This window comes from Salvelinus namaycush, chromosome 32 (genome assembly GCF_016432855.1).
Source record: "Salvelinus namaycush isolate Seneca chromosome 32, SaNama_1.0, whole genome shotgun sequence".
Classification (NCBI taxonomy): Eukaryota; Metazoa; Chordata; class Actinopteri; order Salmoniformes; family Salmonidae; genus Salvelinus; species Salvelinus namaycush.
The window spans coordinates 22,474,408-22,499,770 of NC_052338.1; the positions used below are offsets into that span (position 1 = coordinate 22,474,408).

The 25,363-nt window shown below is 43.3% G+C and overlaps 1 protein-coding gene across 1 annotated transcript in view; it reads left to right on the forward strand.

Annotated features, from left to right (window-relative positions):
* LOC120027058 (CUB and sushi domain-containing protein 3-like) overlaps positions 1-25,363 on the forward strand; it is a 704,521-nt gene that overhangs the window by 407,466 nt on the left and 271,692 nt on the right. Inside the window, exons 13-20 of the mRNA XM_038971903.1 lie at positions 4,887-5,069; positions 6,690-7,016; positions 10,983-11,177; positions 11,679-11,817; positions 12,096-12,283; positions 12,750-12,938; positions 16,688-16,804; positions 17,466-17,681. Of these exons, the coding sequence (XP_038827831.1) occupies positions 4,887-5,069; positions 6,690-7,016; positions 10,983-11,177; positions 11,679-11,817; positions 12,096-12,283; positions 12,750-12,938; positions 16,688-16,804; positions 17,466-17,681 (1,554 nt within the window). The remainder of the gene's footprint in view (positions 1-4,886; positions 5,070-6,689; positions 7,017-10,982; positions 11,178-11,678; positions 11,818-12,095; positions 12,284-12,749; positions 12,939-16,687; positions 16,805-17,465; positions 17,682-25,363) is intronic.

Below are 25,363 nucleotides of genomic sequence, written 5' to 3' on the forward strand. Positions count from 1 at the left end.
ACTGGACCGTGGAGGCGTACTGGCGGTCTCGAGCGCAGAGCTAGCACAACTCCTCCTGGCTGGATCCCCCCTGTAGCCCGGCAAGTGCGGGGAGTTGGAACAGGCCGCACTGGGCTGTGCTGGCGAACCGGGAACACCGTGCGTAGGGCTGGTGCAGTATACCCCGGGCCGAGGAGACGCACTGGAGACCAGATGCACTGAGCCGGCATCATTCCTCCTGGCTCGATGCCCACTCTAGCCCGGCAGATGCGAGGAGCTGCGATGTAGCGCACCGGGCTATGAACACGTACAGCGCTCGTGTAGCGCTCCACCGCATAGCACGGTGCCTGACCAGTACGACGCTCGCCACGGTAAGCACGGGGAGTTAGCTCAGGACTCCTACCTGACTCCGCCAATCTCCCCGTGTGTGCCCCCCCCCCCCCCCCCCCAAAAAAAATCTGGGGCTTTCTCTCGTGCACTTCTCCTCGAGCCAACTCCTCATAGTGTCCCTATGTCGGACACGCCTCCTCTGCTCCCCTCTGGAGTCACCATCTCCCCTGACTAATCTGACACTGTGTAGCAGAAAAAACCTCGGCAGCGACTCTCTCTTCCTTTCGCCCACACGTCCTTCGCCAATCGTCCCTGCTTGCGGTAGACACCACCGGCAGAGGTGGTCTGCGTTATTACAACTTCGCTTCACTATATTATTGTTTAGGTTGCCTCCATCACAGCCTAATACATCACTGGGGCTGAGCTTCCTGCCATCTAGGACCTCTATATCAGGCGGTGTGAAAGGAAAGCCCGGAGAAATGTTAAAGACTCCAGCCACCCAAGACATGGACTTGTTTTTCTTCTTCCGCACTGGCAACAAACGGTACCAGACTCCTGAACAGCTAGTATCCCCAAGCCTGAATTGACCCATGCATTTTTTTTAAACTGTTTTTATGCACACTTACAGGACTTTACACACTCATGGACACTGACACAGCAACACAAACACATACACACACTCACTTAATTTGCTCACACACACATAACATGCATACACATTCGTATTAACTCTACAAACATGCACACACACTCACATACAATCGTCATATACACTGCTGCTATTCTGTTTGTCAAATATCCTGATGCCTAGTCACCTTACCCGTATGCATACAGTATCTACCTCTGTCATCCCTGCACATTGTAAATATTCTACTGGAACTGACCCTGAACTGACCCTCTCATTTGTATTTATTGTGTGTTTTTGTTCTACGTTGTTATTTTTAGTACTACATTGATATTGATTACTGCATTGTTGGGTTTAGAGCTTGTAAGAAAGGCATTTCATTGTATTTGTGCACATGACATTAACACTTTCAACTTGAACACACACACACACACACACTGATTGATTTGTGTCCACCAAACTGAGAAGAGCTGAAGGTTTGGGACCCCTGTGACAGATTTAAAACCTCCATGGGCAAAAACTGGAATGAAGATGTGGGACCCTGATTAGGTCATAAATTGAATATATATCTTATGAGCTCAAATTACGTATCATGTTCAATTGATGAGATGTTAATGTACTTTTATGGAGCCTTGGAGGACAAATCACAGTTTCATCTTTGACAAAGTTCCCGATGTGACATATTGTTTCACATTATAATGGTCACGTTGATGTCGGCCAATTCCACCGTTTTTTACATACTGTACACTGTGGAAGCTGAATCTGTACTGTGGAAGCTGAATCTGTACATGAATTCAGTGTGTGCAGCCATGCTTATTAAATAAGTGTAGAAATACCATTGTAACAAGGGTTCAGAGAAAAACAATACTACTAGAAGGAAAATGAAGACCAGATGTGGGCAGCATACAAGAGGTCATAAAAAGTTACTTTATTCTCTAGAAGCAACCATCATATCGGTCACTTCACATTAGACAGGAAATTATAGACACACTTCAGGCATTACTAATCAATGATCATCAACTCCAATTTCCAACTCAATATTTATTGAGGAAATACCCTATTAGGGGTTAATGTAATGAACAGATTAGCTACTGGTAATTAACTGCCAGTTCTCGCAAAGGCTTTTTTCTACATGAGACTGAAAAAGTATGAAATGATTATTCTGGAATATGAGCGTACCCCGAGGAAATGTTGGTAGGGTTACCGTGGCTGTAAGCAATACAACTATAAATTGCCCTGTAGTATCGTTTGAAGGCTACACATTAATTTACAATTGATAGAAATACAGAGTGAATACATACAGAGAAATAAGGAATGCTGAGTTGCAAAGAAAAAGCCATTTCTCAGACTGGCCAATAAAAAGAAAAGATTAAGATGGACAAAAGAACACAGACACTGCACAGAGGAGCTCTGCCTAGAAGGCCAGCATCCCGGAGTCGCCTCTTCACTGTTGATGTTGAGATTGGTGTTTTGCGGGTACTATTTAATGAAGCTGCCAGTTGAGGACTTGTGAGGCGTCTGTTTCTCAAACTAGACACTCTAATGTACTTGTCCTCTTGCTCAGTTGTGCACCGGGGCCTCCCACTACTCTTTCTATTCTGGTTAGAGCCAGTTTGCGCTGTTCTGTAAAGGGAGTAGTACACAGCGTTGCACGAGATCTTCCGTTTCTTGGCAATTTCTCGCATGGAATAGCCTTCATTTCTCCGAACCAGAATAGACTGATGTCTTTGTTTCAGGCCATTTTGAGCCTGTAATCAAACCCACAAATGCTGAAGCTCCAGATACTCAACTAGTCTAAATAATGCCAGTTTTATTGCTTCTTTAATCAGAACAACAGTTTTCAGCTGTGCTAACATAATTGAAAAAGGGTTTTCTAATGATCAATTAGCCTTTTAAAATGATAAACTTGGATTAGCTAACCCTTACGTGCCGTTGGAACACAGGAGTGATGGTTGCTGATAATGGGCCTCTGTACGCCTATGTAGATATTACATAAAAAATATGCCGTTTCCAGCTACAATAGTCATTTACAACATTAACCATGTCTACACTGTATTTCTGATCAATTTGATGTTATTTTAATGGACAAAAATTTTGCTTTTCTTTCAAAAACAAGGGCATTTCTTAAGTGACCCCAAACTTTTGAACGGTAGTGTATATCCCTTGATAAGTTGGTCAAGTTTTACTCAACAGTACTCATACAGTACAAGTGTATTACTGTAAGGCTTTCAAAATCTCAGATAAAGCTTCATATCCTCATTAGAATAGACGTGGGCTTATACTAGCGTGGCTAGTATAAGTCCTTTGAATCTCTGTTAGTGACTTTCATCTTTGAGATGTTCTTTTCTCTAGTTCCACATCGGGCCTTTGAATAAACTTCTTAAATATTGATTCTAATTGGACTGTAATTCTCAGGGATGGCTGAATCTAGCTTAATAATGATCAATTCTTAGCCAAGTTTTATGAAAAGTAAATCTCACTGGTAGTATTTAAAATTAGCATACGTGAGGAGTAGGCATACGATGACATATTCTTCACCCTTTTGCATGTACAATGTGGTTGCTACTTCCTATAAATTGGGCTTCTGTGATAGCCTGTATTGTTGACTGGAAATACATTACCTTGTATTACTAGAAATGGACAATGAATGCCCCATTCTGGCCTTATTGCTGTGTGTTACATTACTTACAGAGGCTTGGCAATATCGTTACATTTTGCCCAGCTGTTCCTGGAAGCATACAGGAGTAGAAACTCCCCCACAAAAGGCCAGGCTAGGGGCAAACAGTATGCATTGTGCTTATGAGCACATAATACTCATGCCAGGTAGGATATAACAATTGACCATTTCCCCACAGACAAAGATGACCTTAGTGTTTAACATTCTGTCGCCAGGCATTATTCAGATGCGACGTGCGCTGCTCTAAAGCAATTTGTTCTCCATCTATTCTGATGTCGTAAAACACAGAGCAGTAAATATGCTCTAACCTTCCCAGGCCCGGCCCGGCCCTCCCTCCCTCCCTACAGATTGAACAGCCCAGCCCAGGCAGTCAGGGCGGTAGGTATTGTAGTTCCCATAAAGACGGTGTCATGACTGAAATTAATGCAATATATCACACTTTGCAAAGACTTCCATTACACCTAGGCTGAAATAAACGACGACCACTCCCACGAACCACTAACGTGATCATAATAATTTTGGGGTGTGGTGACCCAGGATGGGTGAGGTGTGGGTGGAGTGATTAGGGGATCTTTTCAATCCATATCGCAGAAATTCAGCGTTACTGTGTGATTGACATTTAAATGCAATGTTCCCGCGTTAGCGGAGACTGCATTCACGGTAAACGCGGCTAAATAGGAAATTACCTTTACATGTCTAACGCTTCAGCGATACAGATTCAATAGAGTCCTAGGTGTTTTTGTGGCCTCCCAGGCTGCTGCATTCAGGGAGAGATAGAGGCACTGCGTGCTTACTCATGCTTATCTGGATGGACACGGGCACAGTGTTAGCGAGGATTCACGTGGATGCCTATTTCCTTAGTGTGGTAGGGTTTAAAAAAACAGACAAAATAACTGTCCTATCATCTCCTTTTTTCACATTCTCAGACATGGACACAAAGAATAGAAAATAAGACTGCATAAGTGTATAATTCTGCTCTGAGGACAACAGTATTTTCTGTCTATATGGGTGTGATGATGAGCACCAACGCCTTGTGATTGCTGCATGTATGATTCAGTGTTTGTTCTGAATGTAGCCTGAGTATTATTCCAACCTTTTTGTTACTACTCATGTTGTGAATTGGATCCATTACGTGAATTGGAAAGCAGGATGGTATGCTTGTTTTATGACAGAAAGACACAAGACACATTTCCCCTTGGTATTCACTAAAATAAAATAAAGTGTCAACTGTCATAATGCTCACTAGCACTATGTTTTTGTCACTGTTTTCCACAGAGATTGACAAAGAGAGTTGCGGGGACCCTGGTACGCCCCTCTATGGGATAAGGGAAGGAGACAGCTTCTTGAATGGGGGCATCCTGCGCTTTGAGTGCCAGTTTGGGTTCGAGCTCATCGGGGAAAGGACCATATCTTGTCAGAACAACAACCAATGGTCAGCCAACATCCCCATGTGCATCTGTGAGTATGAACATCTAAAACGCATCTACTGGGATCTAAAACACATCTAATTTCTGGGGTCTAAATCACATCGAATTTCTGGGGTCTAAAACGCATCTAATTGGGGCCTCCCGAGTGGCGCAGCGGTCTAAGGCACTGCATCGCAGTGCTGAAGGTGTCACTACAGACACGGGTTCGATCCAAGGCTGTGTCACAGCTGGCCATGACCGGGAGACCCATGAGGAAGTGCACAATTGGACCAGCATCGTCCGGGTTAGGGGAGAGTTTGGCCAGCCGGCAATTTTCTTGTCCCATCATGTTCTAGAAACTACTTGTGGCGGGCCGGGCGGGTTAAGTGAGCAGTGTGTCAAAAAGTAGTGTGGCTGGGCAGGGTCATGTTTCGGAGGACGCATGGCTCTCGAACTTCGCCTCTCCCGAGTCCGTAGGGGAGTTCCAGTGATGGGACAAGACTGTAACTACTTTTTGGATATCATGAAAAAGGGGTTAAAAAACTGTCATGATTTTGTTATGTTTCTAAAACTAACTCAGTTTCTTGTAATTGTGTTTAAAAACATCAATATTAACTTTTCATGTTGTTGCGAAGAAGAAAATACCTATGAACCAGTAAAGGGACAGTAAAGGGCTGCATCCTAAATGCCACCTTGTTCCTTACATAGTGCACTCATTTTGACCAGAACCCTATGGGCTCTATACCATACACGGAATAGGGTGCAATTTGGGATACGATCATGCTCATCTGTTAGTAAGAACCATTCTGCCTTTCCCATGTGTGATAGGGGGAACTTAAACATGGAGACATATCTACTTCTTACTTACAAAAAGTGTGTTGATTGAGTTGTAGCTTTGAGAGGCAAACATTCTGCTATGATATATTATTTACATTTGATTTTGTTTCACCTTTATTTATTTAGGTAAGTCAATTAAGAACAAATTCTTATTTACAATGACAACCTGAACATGATCCTCTGAAGTAAGAACCATATTTCAGTTCCATATAGTTACTGATACATTTTCAGGGTTAACACTCTGTTTGTATTGATATAAATTCAGTTGTATGCAGATGATATGGAAGTCTAATAAGTGGACACGCTTCATCGTGCTTCATCATCGCGCTTCATCAGTTCATCAGCCTTTGAAAAATACACACTTAACTTAGTTAATCAGTCTTCCGTCGCTGCTTTAGGCTCTCACTAATGCGTCAAATCATTAATTCACTGCTCTGTTCTCCAAAATCAGTCATACTAATAGTTATCTGATGAACTGTCTTATATAGAATGCTTATGGGACTAGAGAGAGGTGTGTCACACCCCCGACCATAGGAGTTCGTGTCATTTGCATTTGAATGCATTCATATTTCATTGAGAGTGGGAGATCAAATTGCCAAAGGGTGAAATAATCTCTTAGAAATATCATCCTGCATGGCACATTCATATTGCATAGAAGATAACTTGGAACATACTGCACTGTACAGTTCTCCCATACCCATCTACAGTAAATAATTATAAATAAATAAATGTCCAAAAATATGCCACATACAGTACAGTTCCTTTTAGTACCCAAATCAACCCCCAATCATATAATCCAAGTCTCCTCTCTTTGTCCCCTCCCTCTCCTCTACAGTCCCATGCCTGTCCAATTTCACGGCGCCAATGGGCACGGTTCTATCACCGGACTACCCAGAAGGCTACAGCAACAACATGAACTGCGTGTGGCTGATCATATCAGAGCCCGGCAGTCGCATCCACCTGGCCTTCAATGACTTTGACCTGGAGGCACCTTACGACTTCCTCACCGTGAAAGACGGCGAGCTGCTGGACGCCACTGTCCTGGGACGCTTCTCGGGGGCAGAGTCACCCTCCCACCTTGACAGTAATACTAACATACTGAGGCTGGAGTTCCAGGCAGACCACTCCATGGCCGGACGAGGGTTCAACATCACATACAGCAGTAGGTTTAACCCTGACATTGAATTCTATGCTGTTCTTTGTTTGTCTTTGTCAGTTGATTAGGGCTCAGTTCAGTTGAACCCATGTAGCAGGTATTGATTGCATGGCTGCTCTGCCACAATCCAGGTGAAAAAGAGTTGGGCCCTTGGTTCTTACCAGGTATAGCTTATCATTTTGTGGCACCTTGTGGTGACTTTACTGTAATGACCATAGTCCTGTATATCTTGTCCTGATTGGATTCTTGTGATGTTTGTCCAACCCTGGCCTATCGCTCATGTCATTGTCAGTTCTTTTTAGTCATCACATAAGGTCTTAATCAATTTCCACCAAACCGGCTTTGCCCCTCACACCCATCATAGTTATCCTTTTCAAATGGCCGCCTGGTAACGGCTTTTTTCTGAAGGAGAAGTGAAATGTCACGCCAATTCATCACTTCTGTCAAAAAAAGACAGGAAAAAAGAGGCCATGAATCCTTAGCAACAACTGAGGTGGCTTTTCTAACAGCCTGACACCTGATTCCATGTTATTCTGGTAGGACACTATCAGTAACATGATTGAGCACTGTTAAATGTGGATTCGATGTGACAAACGTTATGTTCGACTGGCGTGCTCGTTCTGTCACAAGGCATCCATCAGTCAGTCAGTCTGACTTGGGCTGTGAGGCTGTGATAAGAAGAGTTTAAGGGCCGTTTTAAATGGGAGACAGCTTGTGCCAGGGTTTAAGTCCACTCTACACTTCATAAAGGTCTGAAAAAATAGCTGGGAGGTCACTAGCACTATAACGAAAAGAATAAACACCCTTTAGAAAAAAGTGGGTGTTTTCATGTAGTGAGGTGCTTCGAATATTGCCATGAAGTGAGGTTCCAGAGCTTTTGTACAATTTCAGCCAGTAGTTTTGAAAGTAGTGCTCACGAGCCCAACGGGTTCCACGAAAATTGTGCACAATTGTGTACTGCGTCATCCATTTTTTATGATAGGTTAGGTCCCCAAAAAAACAACAACTTTGTAGTAGCTTTTTTTTTGCCTATATGTTTTATCATCCTCTTTCTCTATAATCAACGTTTAAGACAATTTGAGACTAGGTCTACTCTGTTCTATTGTCACTATTGAAGTATACCTCACATTAGACCTTCATGCAAAGGAAGGCATACCAGTTGAGGTATATCATTTTTTTGGATCTAGTCAGAGGACCGTTACTAGCATGTTTGAGCCACTTGAGCTGCAATCTGAGGTGCAGTTAACTCTAATGAACTTATCCTCTGCAGCAGAGGTAACTCTGGGTTTTCTTTTCCTGTGATGGTCCTCATGAGAGACAGTTTCATCAAAGCGCTTGATGGTTTTTGCGACTGCACTTAAATAAACTTTCAAAGTTCTTGACTTTTTCCGGATTGACTGACCTGCATGTCTTAAAGTAATGATGGACTGTCGTTTCTCTTTGCTTATTTGAGCTGTTCTTGCTATAATATGGATTTGGTATTTTACCAAATAGGGCTATCTTCTGTATACCTTGTCACAACACAACTGATTGGCGCAAACACATTAAGAAGGAAAGCAATTCCGCAAATGATCTTTTAACTACTTCTCAGATAGTTCAGTGTGTCAAATCCCGGACCTCTAGCAGTCTCTATGGGGGTGCCACAGGGTTCAATTCTCGGGCCGACTCTTTTCTCTGTATACATCAATGATTTTGCTCTTGCTGCTGGTGATTCTCTGATCCACCTCTACGCAGACGACACCATTTTGTATACTTCTGGCCCTTCTTTGGACACTGTGTTAACTAACCTCCAGACGAGCTTCAATGCCATACAACTCACCTGCCGTGGCCTCCAACTGCTCTTAAATGCATGTAAAACGAAATGTATGCTCTTCAATCGATCGCTGCCCGCACCCGCACGCCCGACTAGCATCACTACTCTGGACGGTTCTGACTTAGAATATGTGGACAACTATAAATACCTAGGTATCTGGCTAGACTGTAAACTCTCCTTCCAGACTCACATGAAGCATCTCCAATCCAAAGTTAAATCTAGAATCGGCTTCCTATTTCGCAAAACAAAGCCTCCTTCACTCATGCTGCCAAACATACCCTCGTAAAACTGACTATCCTACTGATCCTTGACTTTGGAGATGTCATTTACAAAATAGCCTCCAACACTCTACTCAGCAAATTGGATGCAGTCTATCACAGTGCCATCTGTTTTGTCACCAAAGCCCCATATACTACCCACCACTGCGACCTTTATGCTCTCGTTGGCTGGTCCTCGCTACATATTCGTCGCCAAACCCACTGGCTCCAGGTCATCTATAAGTCTTTGCTAGGTAAAGCTCTGCCTTATCTCAGCTAACTGGTCACCATAGCAACACCCACCCATAGCACGCGCTCCAGCAGGTATATTTCACTGGTCATCCCCAAAGCCAACACCTCCTTTGGCCGCCTTTCCTTCCAGATCTCTGCTGCCAATGACTGGAACAAATTGCAAAAATCCCTGAAGCTGGAGACTTATATCTCCCTCACTAACTTTAAGCGTCAGCTGTCAGAGCAGCTTACCGATTGCTGCAGCTCTACACAGCCCATCTGTAAATAGCCGAATCCAACCAACTACCTACCTCATCCCCATATTTGTTTTTGTTTTTCTGCTCTTTTGCACACCAGTATTTCTACTTGCACATCCTCATCTGCACATATTTCACTCCAGTGTAAATTGATAAATTGTAATTACTTCGCCACTATTGGCCTATTTATTGCCTTTCCTCCTTACTTCAATTTCACACACTGTATACAGATTATTCTATTGTGTTATTGACTGTACGTTTGTTTATCCCATGTGTAACTCTGTGTTGTTGTTTTGTCGCACTGCTTTGCTTTATCTTGGCCAGGTCGCAGTTGTAAATGAGAACTTCTTCTCAGCTGGCCTACCTGGTTAAATAAAATTTAAAAAACACCTGTTAATTGAAATGCATTCCAGGTGACTACCTCTTGAAGCTGGTTGAGAGAATGCCAAGAGTGTGCAAATCTGTCATCAAGGCAAAGGATGGCTACTTTAAAGAATCTCAATATACAATATATTTTGATTTGTTTAACACTTTTTTGGTCACTACATTATTCCTTATCTGTTATTTCATAGTTTTGATGTTTTCACTGTTATTCTATAATGTAGAAAATAGTAAACTGTCTAAAAAACTGTCTCAAAACCACACATTTACAGAGTTGTGCAATGCAATATATTAGACATGCACATGAAAATACAATAGATGCACACAACTATAGATGGTTGGCTGACACACCACGAAAAGGATGCGTGCGCATTGATGGGGCCAGAATGCTGTGCGTTGTTGTGATTCTGGATGGCCAGATAGCTACCAACAATGACATGAGGCTGCCATGTAGGGAATCGTAGGTGCTCGTTTCAGCTAGTTTTATATTTTTCTTGACATCATGTCTTGTTTTGTCGTAGGTGCTTGTTTCAGCTAGTTTTATCTTGTTCTTGATACCATGTCTTGTTTTGTCGAAGATGCTTGTTTCAGCTAGTTTTATCTTGTTCTTAATACCATGTCTTGTTTTGTTGAGGGGTTTTGACTGATGTCATATCTATGCTAATATGACCAAATTTAATAGCTAGCGAGCCAACACCTGTAACTATGTATTTAAGAGACAACAAATGCTCATTGTGGAACTGTATTTATGTAGTTATTTCAATAAACATTTGGAGACTAAATATAGTTTACATGTTGTCAACAATCTAAGCCAACCCTGTCTGTTTTGCCCCATAGTTGCGTATGTCTCGGCGCCATTGAATTTGATATTTTTCTATGGAGCAACTGGTTTGTACATTTTCAAGCAATCCGCCACGTGTTTGTGATCAGAGGACCAATGCTTCAAGCCCAGTAAGGGGACAGTGGGGAAGCGAATCCGTCGTGACGTCGGTTACATCTGACAAATAGCCAACATTTGTCCATCTGTTTTCAGCGTTCGGCCACAACGAGTGTCCCGACCCGGGCATCCCAATAAATGCGAGGCGCTTCGGGGACAACTTCCAACTGGGTAGCTCCATCTCAGTGATCTGTGAGGACGGCTTCATCAAGACCCAGGGGGCCAAGACCATCACCTGCGAGCTAGACAACGGCAAGGTGATGTGGAGTGGCCCCATCCCCAAATGTGAAGGTAAATATTGTGTGTGTGTGTGTGCACGTCTGTACATGAGCACGTCCGTACATGCACCATTTTTGGGGGTCAATTACCCTGTTCCTAACACAGACAATAGCCTAAGTGAGTGTAAGCGGAGTGGACCTGTGTGTTGAAGGATGCTAGGGAGGCGCAGGGATGGACAGGGAACAAGTGTGCTGTAGGGCAGTCAGTCTCCTTCTATCTGACTTCCTGTCAGTCATTCACCCTGCTCCCCATGGCTCCTAATGCTGTGGTGACATCACTCATATGGGCAGGGTAATAAAGAGCCTCATGTCTGCTTAGCTGCCCTTGTAACATGTACAGTATGCTATAGGCCACTGTTTTTTACATGAGCAAATAAGGCATTTTTAAGTATTTTTGTTAAACAGGAAGAGGTGCCAGGTCAATATAAAAAGGCAACAACACCAATAAACTTAAGAAAATGTATTTTCTCTCTCTCTTTCTCACTCGCTCTCCCCCCTGTATTCTTCTCTATAGCCCCCTGCGGAGGCCACTTTTCCTCTCCCAGTGGGGTGATCCTGTCCCCAGGGTGGCCTGGATACTATAAGGACTCCCTCAGCTGTGAGTGGGTCATCGAGACCGAGCCCGGACGCTCCATCAAGATCACCTTTGACAAGTGCGTGTCCATTATATCAATAAAGTTACTCTATTTTATGAGCACTTTCTAACTGTTGAATACGCAGAATGGATTTCTACATCAATGAAGGCACTTATAATGGAATGGTGTTGCTTATTTATTGCGTATTTTTAAACAGTCTCCTTTCAAAGTTATTTTTAGTGCAGTAGTAGGCTTAATCAATGTTTATGCAACTGCACTACTGAATATGTTTTATCACAAGCAAATCAAATTCGTGCATTTCATAATTCATAATTCCCCCTCTCTCAATGGTCCAGGTTTCAGACAGAGCTGGGCTATGACTTCCTGGAGATCCACGATGGGCCCAACCTGCTCTCTCCTCTGGTTGGCTCGTTCAACGGTACCCAGGTGCCCCAGTTCCTGTTCAGTAGTACTAACCACCTGTATATGCTATTCACCACCGACAACAGCCGCTCCAACAGTGGATTTAAGATCATCTACGAAAGTAAGTCTAGTAGCCGAGTTGTTCCTGGTCAGGTCATGTGGTCAGGAAAAACTCCTACAGATGTAAGATCTTAATATGAGCCAGTTTTCTGCAGCAGGAAAATAATCCTGCAGCAACAAGAAACTTGAATTATTATGTGGATTATAATTAATGGACACTTTTGTAGTGGTTGATACATATTCTGTAAGGGAAAATCAAGTCTGAAATTTCAAAGTAGAAATGAAACATTTCAGAAGCCTTTTTAAACCTCAAATACAATACAGGTTTAAAATGTCCTGTATTGAAGGAAAGTTCTCCTGCAACAGGGTGATCAAATTAAGATTCTACACCTGTAGCCCTACCCATAGTTTTAACTTATAACACTCCTGAACTGTTACAGCTCTGTTTGTGTTCTCTGTATGAGATATTTGATGAAAGTCAATTGCTTTGTTATTACCTCATAATATATCTAACATTTTGTCCTTAGGCGTGACGGTGGACACCTACTCCTGCCAGGACCCGGGATTCCCGGTCAACGGATTGCGTTACGGTCAAGACTTCACCATTGGTTCAACCGTGTCATTCGGCTGTGACCCTGGATACAGACTGAGCCACGAAGAACCGCTCGTCTGTGAGAAGAACCACTGGTGGAGCCATCCACTGCCCACCTGTGATGGTATGGACCAGTTAAAACTAGTTTAAACAAATTAAAATCAGTTCAAACCAGTTTAAACCACTTCAAATTGGTTTAAAATTAATGTGTCCACATCCAGTGATTTTCAGGTGCAGGGTACTGTACAAAAGCCAAAGTCACGAACTGCGGAAGCATTCTACAGTTTGCATGTATCTTTGTTTTTCATGGTATGGATTGTAGCCATGGTGACCAAGACTGTGGCAGATTTGCACTTGCCTGGTTACCAGGTGTGTTTGTGTGTGAGTTATTATTGATATAAATGGTTTTACCTTTATTTAATCAGGGGAGCCCATTGAGACCAGGGTTTCATTTTCAATGGTGCCCTGAGGACAACAAATTCAACACAAACAAAAACACAAACTACATGTTACAATTTTAAAAAACTACAATTTCAACACCACAATAAATGTTTACATTTATTTAAAAAAAATGTAATTCTCATTTAACAAATTCATTAAACTGCCCTAGCGGCACCAGGGAATCAAGACACAGGGAGTTCTGCAGTTTATTACAAAAATGGTGGGCATTAAAACTGAAGGCGGATTTACCTAATGAGTTATACTCATCTGTCATGATTATTGTCATGCTGAACACATAAGAAGTGGGCTAAAGCAGGCGTTTGCATAGTACATACAGTATCTGATCATTAGGCTACTGCTCTAGAGTCTAGACCAGGACTCTCCAACCCTGTTCCTGGGTTGGAGTTAAAACCTACAGGAGGGCATCTCCAGGAGCAGGGTTGGAGTTAAAACCTACAGAATGGTAGCTATCCAGGAACAGGGTTGGAGTTAAAACCTACAGGAGGGCATCTCCAGGAACAGGGTTGGAGTTAAAACCTACAGGAGGGCATCTCCAGGAACAGGGTTGGAGTTAAAACCTACAGAATGGTAGCTCTCCAGGAACAGGGTTGGAGTTAAAACCTACAGAATGGTAGCTCTCCAGGAACAGGGTTGGAGTTAAAACCTACAGAATGGTAGCTCTCCAGGAACAGGGTTGGAGTTAAAACTTACAGAATGGTAGCTCTCCAGGAACAGGGTTGGAGTTAAAACCTACAGAATGGTAGCTCTCCAAGAACAGGGTTGGAGTTAAAACCTACAGGAGGGCATCTCCAGGAACAGGGTTGGAGTTAAAACCTACAGAATGGTAGCTATCCAGGAACAGGGTTGGAGTTAAAACCTACAGGAGGGCATCTCCAGGAACAGGGTTGGAGTTAAAACCTACAGAATGGTAGCTCTCCAGGAACAGGGTTGGAGTTAAAACCTACAGAATGGTAGCTCTCCAGGAACAGGGTTGGAGTTAAAACCTACAGAATGGTAGCTCTCCAGGAACAGGGTTGGAGTTAAAACCTACAGAATGGTAGCTCTCCAAGAACAGGGTTGGAGTTAAAACCTACAGAATGGTAGCTCTCCAGGAACAGGGTTGGAGTTAAAACCTACAGAATGGTAGCTCTCCAGGAACAGGGTTGGAGTTAAAACTTATAGAATGGTAGCTCTCCAGGAACAGGGTTGGAGTTAAAACCTACAGAATGGTAGCTCTCCAGGAACAGGGTTGGAGAGCCCTGGTTTAGATCGACAGTATGTGCAATATCTTGATCTATCACTTTCAACAGGCATCAATTAGTTTAAATATTCTCTCATATGATATGGTACCAAACTGCCTATTGACAAAACCGCCGTAAGATTGAATTGTGTTATGCATGAGTGACGAGATATTTACAAGAGTGGTCCTTAAATATTAAGGCCAATGACAGTTCGTGTAAATTGGCTACTTGGTTAAAGAGGAACCACCCCAGCGACTCTGGGGCTAACGAAGTCTTGTTGCTTGTTCGTCTCTCCGTGTTTTGACTTCAGAGATCTATTTCATTTTCCAGGGAGTAAACAAATCTAAGACAATTCAATTCAATGCCAGGCCATTAGGCTATCAATTTGCTGTGATGGCTCCTCTGCCTGATAGGAACTGATATTCTCACCAGATTAGGGATCCGGGAGCATCCTTTACCTGCCCTCTAGCTTGTCATTTTACCTCCCCTTCCTCCTAGTCATCAATAGTTACCCCAGCCCCAAAGTCATAAACCCAGCCTATTTCAACAATTTATCTTCTTAAAATGTAATTTTAAACCTAAACCTAACCTTAACCCTAACCTTAACCCCACTGCTAATATTATGCCTTAAATGAATATCAAAAAGCACATTTTTGTTTTCATGAATTTATACGATATAGACAATTTTGACTTTGTGGCTGTGCTATCTAGTGGACCTAAGTGGAATAAGGAGGGAGGATGTAGTCCCTGTTGCAGAGCATTCAAATGAAGGTCCTGATATTACTGTTACCAACCTCCCCGGGAAAAGGTGTATGCTGAGGGCCTCCCAGGTGCTGCAGTGGTCTAGGGCACTGCATCGCAGCACTAGCTGCGCCACCAGAGTCTTTGGGTTCGCGCCCAGGCTCTGTCGCAACCGACCGTGACCGGGAGGTCCGTGGGTTAACGCACAATTGGCCTAGCGTCGTCCGGGGTTAGGGAGGGTTTGGCCGGTAGGGATATCCTTGTCTCATCGCGCTCCAGCGACTCCTGTGGCGGGCCGGGCGCAGTGTGCGCTAACCAAGGGGGCCAGGTGCACGGTGTTTCCTCCGACACATTGGTGCGGCTGGCTTCCGGGTTGGAGGTGCGCTGTGTTAAGAAGCAGTGCGGCTTGGTTGGGTTGTGCTTCGGAGGACGCATGGCTTTCGACCTTCGTCTCTCCCGAGCCCGTACGGGAGTTGTAGCGATGAGACAAGATAGTAATTACTAGCGATTGGATACCACGAAAATTGGGGAGAAAAGGGGGTAAAAATAATAATATATAAATAAATAAAAAAAAGGTCTATGCTGAAATGTTGATATGCAAGGTTCTATGATATTGAAATTGAAGGCAGGTCATGTCAAAATGAAACATCTTTTTCAGTTCCTTTCATGTTCAGAAGGAGAGAGTGGGAGAAAAAGAGTGAAATAATGTATAGAGAGAGATGTAAAGAAAGAGAGCAAAGTGAGGAACACAATGAGATGTATGTAGTTGTCCAGATTTCCCTGTTTGAATGAAGTGCTTACTAGTAAAGAAGTTGCTCCATTAATTATTGATACAGCGCTACATCTGTCTAGGACAGATACATGAAAGCACCAGCTACTCTTCCTGGGGTCCACACAAAACATGAACATGACATAATACAGAACAATAATAGACAAGAACAGCTCAAGGACAGAACTACATCCATTTAAAAATGGCATACATAGTCTACATATCAATACATGCACATAACATATCTAGGTCAAATAGGGAGAGGCGTTGTGCTGTGAGGTGTTGTTTTATCTGTTTTTTTAAACCAGGTTTGGGGTTAACTTGAGCAATTGGAGATGGAAGGAAGTTCCATGCAATCATGGCTCTATATAATACTGAATTTTCTTGAATTTGTTCTGGATTTGGGTACTGTGAAAATATACCTGGTGGCATGTCTGGTAGGGTAAGTGTGTGTGTCAGAGCTGTGTATAAGTTGACTATGCAAACAACTTGGAATGTTAAACACATTAACGTTTCTTATAAAAAAGAAGAATTGATACAGTCAGTCTCTCCTCTACTTTTAGCCAAGAAAGACTGGCATGCATAGTATTGATATTACTGATTACAGTGAAGAGCACTGCTTCTGTTCTCTGCAAAAACATGGACAATAAAGTAAAGTGTTTCCCCCTCTTTGTCCCCCAGCGTTGTGTGGAGGAGACGTGCGAGGGCCCGGCGGCACCATCCTGTCCCCTGGATATCCTGAGATGTATCCCAACTCACTAAACTGTACTTGGACGGTGGAAGTCAGCCACGGCAAAGGTAAGCCTGGGTTATTAACTATCATATGTATAATGGAATGTGACACTTCATAACTGATATAGCTATTCTGCCTGAAGATATATAACATATAAATAATTAAATTAAGCGAAAACAGGCAAACAATCCGTAAAAATGCTGATATTGTTTAATTATATGTGAATTAATAAACAGCTGAAGAATGGACTCCTATTCCTTTTATCAGCAAGCTGGTAAAAGGCAGTGTGGGAATGGAATGGACATGAATGCAGATTCACTGTATGTTCTCTTCCCAGCCCAGCCCATCTTGCTGAAATATTATTATAATACAGGACTCTAGGTTGAGAGTAATGAAAGTTCTTTGGAATTTTAATTTCCCATGGCTGCTAAGATATTCAATATGGACTATCATTATGTTTCTCTGAATAATCACTCCGTATTGAAGTGCAATCCTGCCCTCCCTCCCCAAAAAAAGAAAAAGAAAACCCAGAGCCTTCTTTTTTATATTAACTGACCTCACCTTTGAATGTAATGAGATGAAGTTCTCTCTCCCTCCACTTGGCTGTTCTCCTCTCAGATTAAACCGTCGTTTCAATTGAACTTGATAATTTCATCAGGGGAGGTTGACAGGTAGCTTGAACCATATTATTGGCTGTTCTCCTCTTGACTTGGTTTGTCCCAATAGGAGTCCAATTTACCTTCAACACCTTCCACCTGGAGGATCACCATGACTACCTGCTCATCACAGAGAATGGCAGCTTTGTCCAGCCCCTGGCACGGCTAACGGGTAACGAGCTGCCCTCGCCCACCAACGCAGGGCTCTACGGGAACTTCAAGGCCCAACTGCGCTTCATATCAGACTTTTCTATATCCTACGAGGGATTCAATATTACCTTCTCTGGTGAGTAGGAGTGTGTGGGTGGGTTGCTATTGGTGTGTATGTTTTTGTGTGTCCATTCAAGAGCAGCCTCCCCAACGCTTGCTTGTACGTGTACGTTTGCGTGTTGTTACCATCTACCAGTGGACTGGACTAAGAGCTCCTTTCCCTCTAGCTTCACATGCCTCCAGTGTTCGGTCCAGTGTTCGGTCCAGTGTTCTGTCCAGTGTTCTGTCCAGTTCTCTGTCCAGTGTTCTGTCCAGTTCTCTGTCCAGTGTTCTGTCCAGTGTTCGGTCCAGTGTTCTGTCCAGTGTTCTGTCCAGATCTCTGTCCAGTGTTCTGTCCAGTGTTCTGTCCAGTTCTCTGTCCGGTGTTCTGTCCGGTGCTCTGTCCGGTGCTATGTCTGGTGCTCTGACATCCCCTCTTAGGCCTACCTCACCCCAGACCAACACCTTCGATAATTGATGGGGAGAAAAAAATCATCCTTTCATTTAGCCATCCCTGAAGTTTTTTGAGGGTCATATACATATAGTTGAAGTCGGAAGTTTACATACACTTAGGTTGGAGTCATTAAAACTCGTTTTTCAACCACTACACACATTTCTTGTTAACAAACTATAGTTTTGGCAAGTCGGTTAGGACATCTACTTTGTGCATGACACAAGTGATTTTTCAACAATTGTTTACAGACATATTATTTCACTTATAATTCACTGTATCACAATTCCAGTGGGTCAGAAGTTTATATACACTAAGTTGACTGTGCCTTTAAACAACTTGGACAATTCCAGAAAATTATGTCATGGCTTTAGAAGCCTCTGATAGGCTAATTGACATAATTTGAGTCATTTGGAGGGGTACCTGTGGATGTATTTCAAGGCCTACCTTCAAACCCAGTGTCTCTTTGCTTGACATCATGGGAAAATCAAAAGAAATCAGCCAAGACCTCAGTTTGGTTCATCCTTGGGAGCAATTTCCAAACCACGTTCATCTGTACAAACAATAGTGCGCAAGTATAAACACCATGGAACCATGCAGCCGTCATACCGCTCAGGAAGGAGACGTGTTCTGTCTCCTAGAGAAGAACGTAATTTGGTGCGAAAAGTGCAAATCAATCCCAGAACAACAGTAAAGGACCTTGTGAAGATGCAGGAGGAAACAGGTACAAAGTTATCTATATCCACAGTAAAAAGAGTACTATATCGACATAACCTAAAAAGCCGCTCAGCAATGAAGAAGCCACTGCTCCAAAACCGCCATAAAAAAAGCAAGACTACGGTTTGCAACTGCACAAATATTTAACTTTTTGGACAAATGTCCTCTGGTCTGATGAAACAAAAATAAAACTGTTTGGCCATAATGACTATCGTTATGTTTAGAAGAGAAAGGGGCAGGCTTGCAAGCCGAAGAACACCATCCCAACCATGAAGCACGGGGGTGGCAGCATCATGTTGTGTGGTGCTTGGCTGCAGGAGGGACTGGTGCTCTTCACAAAATAGATGACATCATGAGGATGTAAAATTATGTGGATATATTGAAGTAACATCTCAAGACATCAGTCAGGAAGTTAAAGCTTGGTTGCAAATGGGTCTTCCAAATGGACATTGACCTCAAGCATAATTCCAAAGTTGTGGCAAAATGGCTTAAGGACAACAAAGTGGGCAGAACTGGAAATGCGCGTGCAGGCAAGGAGGCCTACAAACCTGACTCGGTTACACCAGTCAGGTGGAATGGGCCAAAATTCACCCACCTTATTGTGGGAAGCATGTGGAAGGCTTCCCGAAACGTTTGACCCAAGTTAAACAATTTAAAGGCAATGCTACCAAATACTATTTGAGTGTATGTAAACTTCTGACCCACTGGGAATGTGATGAAAGAAAGAAAAGCTGAAATAAATCATTCTCTCTACTATTATTCTGACATTTCACATTCTTAAAATAAAGTAGTGATCCTAACTGACCTAAAACAGGAATTTTTTACAAGGATTAAATGTCAGGAATTGTGAAAACTGAGTTTAAATGTATTTGGCTAAGGTGTATGTAAACTTCCGAATTCAAATGTAGATATTGTAGCTTAAATCAGAAATGTCCTTCAGGATGTCATCCCTTCTGAGATTTAAAGGAGAAAGATGTTGACAAGGTTTGTTGACAGTGTTTTAACAAACAAATAGGGATGACCCACTGGGCACAGACGTCAATTCAACGTCTATTCCACGTTGGTTCAACGTCATTTGTGGGAGTGGGGAGAAAGTTTTGATCCAAAGCCATAACGTGCATGAATAATCCATTGACAGCTACTGACACAAACTCAGTTAGTCTGACTTAGGCCGTCATTGTAAATTAACTGACTTGCATAGTTAAATAAAAGTTAAATTAAAAATTGTAATTAACCATTTACATTTAAAAGCCATAAAGTCATCAATCAGTTAATAGCAAACGTTTATATTGTTCCTCGCTTTATCGTTTTCTTTTTTGAGTATGCACTGTTGTCAAACAAACTCCATCAATTTGAGTGTAAGTGTAGATGACAGGAACACTACTCATGGAAAAGTTTCACTTGACATTATATTATCATGATCTTCTTGATATGACTTGGAGTATGCACTGCTGTCAAACAATCCTCATGAATAAACATGAGATGTGGATGGGATGTGTTGACGTGTTGATATGGATATACAAGGCTTGTGACAGGTACCTGCATCCCAAATGGCACCCTATTTCCTTAAAGTGGAAATCAGCATTAGAAACAATAACAAAGCATCCTCCCCGCTCCTGTTTTGGTAACAAGCTGAGGGACCATGTTAACCATGTTTTGAAGCTATATTGTGTTTTTTTACATTTACTTTCATTACAAAAACATTGGAGTAAAAGAAGGTCAAAATTGGTTCTTTTTTAGTTTGTAGTTTTTTTACCCCTTTTTCTCCCCAATTTCGTGATATCCAATTGGTAGTTACAGTCTTGTTCCATCGCTGCAACTCCCGTACGGACTTGGGAGAGGTGAAGGTCGAGAGCCGTGCGTCCTCCGAAACACAACCCCGCCAAGCCGCATTGCTTCTTGACACAATGCATGCTTAACCCGGGAGCCAGCCGCACCAATGTGCTGGAGGAAACATCATTCACCTGGCTACCGTGTCAGCGTGCATGCACCTGGCCCGACACAGGAGTCGCTAGAGCGCGATGGGACAAGGACTTCCCGGCCGGCCAAACCCTCCCCTAATCCAGACGACACTGGGCCAATTGTGCGTTGCCTCATGGGTCTCTCATGGGGCGCAATCCAGGATCTGTAGTAACAGTGCCTTAGAACGCTGTGCCATTCAGGAGGCCATATTTTGGGTTTTGATGGGGTACAACAGTTGAACTAAGCTCAAAAGACATTTATTAGTTATATTCTTGAAGAATCAAGTCCAAAAATGGATGTAGCAACTGCTGATTTCCTCTTTAATAGTGCAAAATATTACCAGATCCTATGGGCCCTGGTCAAAAGTAATGCTAATACACTCGTTCAAACAGACGTCACAAACACACACGCACACACACACACGGTATCCCCAAAGCAATACCAATGTAATGGCCATGGTGCGTTGTCAGACTGCAAAGAGACATGGAGTTGCTTACATCAGTCCCTGTCATGGTGCTCTTCGAATTCGCTACAGTGTTATCCTCAATCCCCTGCATATGGCAAGACCTTGCATAGTATATTTTAGGGAGCTAGGCTAGAAACCTATATGTTGAAACAGAAGGTTCACTTACAAATGTGCTCATAATGGCATGGTGTTTTATGTAGGCTACACTTCTAATGATTACTATCTTGTGAATGTAAGTCACTGACTGCATGGAGAAGGATTGCGTGTCCATGTCGGGCTCAAGGGCTGCCCCCAAACCCCTGTCTTGGACCTTGCATAGCCACGGGGCAAGGGGCAGGTGTTTGGGTAAAGCCCCATCTGAGACAAGTCATTTTACATTCTATTATTATAACAGCCAACAGGTCTAGCCACTAGCCTCTATAAGGTAAACACGTGGTAGCCTAAATTAACGGTATAGCTGAGACAAATAACCTATAACGGAGACGATGCCCCTGTTTTGGGATAACCTATGCATTCTTCATTCCTCCCATCCTTGAAGACATTACAAATAGATGGATAGTGACAGGAGATATTACGCTAGGCTACGAACCAAATCATGTCAGATCAGTGATTATTTCTTCATAGCCTATATAGCCTATCATAATTTATCTAATAGGCCTATATTTAGATTAATAATTATTTCAAGAAAGGGAGAATCCATCCATGAATATATTCAAACAGCTCCTCAGATTAGCTGCTTTGTGCATGCAAAAGTGGTCCTTGAGTTGCTTCTCCTCCCACAGACACGTTTGCGTAAAACCCCTGTTTCATTGTTTATTCCTCCAGCAGCCGTTTGGATAATTTACTTTCACTTGCCCTCTGTAACGTATGATTAACCTTCAGGTTAGGGTACTCAATCTAGTGGGCCACTATAGGTTTATAATGGGCTGCAAAATAGCGGTGTTGTAGCAGATTTGGAGAGCAGCTTGACGAGGGACACGTACACACGCATAGCCCTCCACCAGGATGCCAAGATACTTTGTTTTATTGGGTGTGCAGACATAGCCTACTGGCCTATAGTCGTTAGAAGGATAGTTACAATAACGGGGGAAATACTACTGTTAGTAATGCACCATGGATAAGGTTGTGAATAGTTGCCATAATGCGCAGATTTTTTGCAAGATGTTTGCCTAGGCTACGCAGCAGAACGTTGTATAGCGAATACAGTGACAAGACAGTTGTGCAAATAATGTACCATGGCCGTTAGAAGAGTGTATGCCAACAGTCTGAAAATGCCAGTGGGAACTTGGTGCGTGTGCGTGTGCGTGTGCGTGTGCGTGTGCGTGTGCGTGTGCGTGTGTGTGTGTGTGTGTTTTTTTTTGTGTGTGTGTGTGTGTGAGATGTTTTAGGTCATTAAATTGATAAGCGTGAGTGAGCAGTGACGCCTGTTTGAACAACTGTATTAGATCATCATTGCAGTGGCGGTCAGTGCCGTATAAGATGAGGGAGGACAATATTATTTCTATTATAGTATATTGGATGACTGTCATTCATATTCCATTCAACGAGCTCAATGTAACATTCATTCATTCATATTCCATTCAACGAGCTCAATGTAACATTCATTCATTCATTCATTCAGTTACTACATGATACTCAAATTTTCCCTGTACCCATCATGAGGTTGCTACAACCTAGCCTATAAATGAAAGTTTACACCGTAGGTCGAGAGAAATTTGAGTAATCAAGGTGACAGAAATTGACCCTTTCAATATCGCCTTGCACACTCTTGCCTGCATCTATCTGATCTAGGGTGTAAGCATTAGTCCACCAGTTGCAAACGAGGGTTTCTATTGGACAAATTCAGGTATGTTTAACCCCGTTTCATTCAGTTTAAGAAACATTTTTCAACAGAATCGAGCGAATTAATACAACCCTGATCACACGCAAACACAGTTCACTTTCAAAGCAGCCACATAAACTCAGCAAAAAAAGAAACATCCTCTCACTGTCAACTGCGTTTATTTTCAGCAAACTTAACATGTGTAAATATGTGTATGAACATAACAAGAGTCAACAACTGAGACATAAACGGAACAAGTTCCACAGACATGTGACTAACAGAAATTGAATAATGTGTCCCTGAACAAAGGGGGGGTCAAAATCAAAAGTAACAGTCGGTATTTGGTGTGGCCACCAGCTGCATTAAGTACTGCAGTGCATCTCCTCCTCATGGACTGCACCAGATTTGCCAGTTCTTACTGTGAGATGTTACCCCACTCTTCCAGCAAGGAACCTGCTGTCAGAGCTTCTAGGAGTACTGGGTGGAGGAGTCAAACGCAGAGAGCAGGTTAGTTCAGGACGTGGATTTTTATTCCTGTCGACAGTAACAACGGTCATGCCCAACCCAACGGGCGCATGAAAATCCCAGTCCAAACACACAGGACTAAACTGTCCGGAAAATAACTTCCACTTAAATACCAACACCAAATAACAGAAAAACAAGCCCGCACAAAAGCCGGTGGGCCTACTGCCCTTAAATAGCCTACCCACAAAACTAAACTCAAAACAGGTGCACCCAATCAGCCCAAACTAACAGAAAGAAAAAGAAGGGAATCGATGGCAGCTAGTAGGCCGGTGACGACGACCGCCGAGCGCCGCCCGAACAGGAAGAGGCACCATCTTCGGCGGGATTCGTGACACCTGCAAGTTCCCAGACATTTCTGGGGGGAATGGCCCTAGCCCTCACCCTCCGATCCAACAGGTTCCAGACGTGCTCAATGGGATTGAGATCCAGGCTCTTCGCTGGCCATTGCAGAACACTGACAATCCTGTCTTGCAGGAAATCACGCACAGAACGAGCAGTATGGCTGGTGGCATTGTCATGCTGGAGGGTCATGTCAGGATGAGCCTGCAAGAAGGGTACCACGAGGTAGGATTTCTTCTCTGTAACGCACAGCGTTGAGATTGCCTGCAATGATAACAAGCTCAGTCCGATGATGCTATGACACACCGCCCCAGACCACGACGGACCCTCCACCTCCAAATCGATCCCGCTCCAGAGTACAGGCCTCGGTGTAATGCTCATTCCTTCGACGATAAACGCGAATTCGACCATCACCCCTGGTGAGACAAAACCGCGACTTGTCAGTGAAGAGCACTTTTTGCCAGTCCTGTCTGGTCCAGCGATGGTGGGTTTGTGCCCATAGGGGATATTGTCGCCGGTGAAGTCTGGTGAGGACCTGCATTACAACAGGCCTACAAGCCCTCAGTCCAACCTCTCTCAGCCTATTGCGGACAGTCTGAGCACTGATGGAGGGATTGTGCGTTCCTGGTGTAACTCGGCAGTTGTTGTTGCCATCCTGCGCCTGTCCCGCAGGTGTGATGTTCGGATGTACCGATCCTGTGCAGGTGTTGTTACACGTGGTCTGCCACTGCGAGGACGATCAGCCGTCCGTCCTGTCTCACAGTACGGACATTGCAATTTATTGCCCTGGCCACACCTGTAGTCCTCATGCCTCCTTGCAGCATGCCTAAGGCACGTTCACACAAATGAGCAGGGACCCTGGGCATCTTTCTTTTGGTGTTTTTCAGAGTCATTAGAAAGGCCTCTTTAGTGTCCTAAGTTTTCATAACTGTGACCTTAATTGCCTACCGTCTGTAAGCTGTTAGTGTCTTAACAACCGTTCCACAGGTGCACGTTCATTAATTGTTTATGGTTCATTGAACAAGCATGGGAAGCAATCTTTGAAAGACAGAGTCCTGAAAAAGGGACATTTATTTTTTTGCTGAGTTTACAAACAACATGATCTCTTTGATCGCTGTATAATTCCTACTCACATCTATGCTCTCCCCTCCTCTCACCTTTTCCCTTCGCTTGTGGACATCAGTGCACAACATATCAGGTCTGTGACCAGGTGAAAAAACCTTTCCCAGCCAAACCTTCATATCATAACCGCTACACACAGCCTACATCATTGTCACCATAGCTAATGTCATATTCAACATAGCTACTTGAACTAACTTGTTAGTAAACCCGCTACAATCATGCAGTACAGTATACAGTCAGCAAGCAGTTTAGCAGTTACACAGGTGGGCCCCGGTGGCAAGAAATTAATAAAACCAAAAGCTTACCTTGACATGG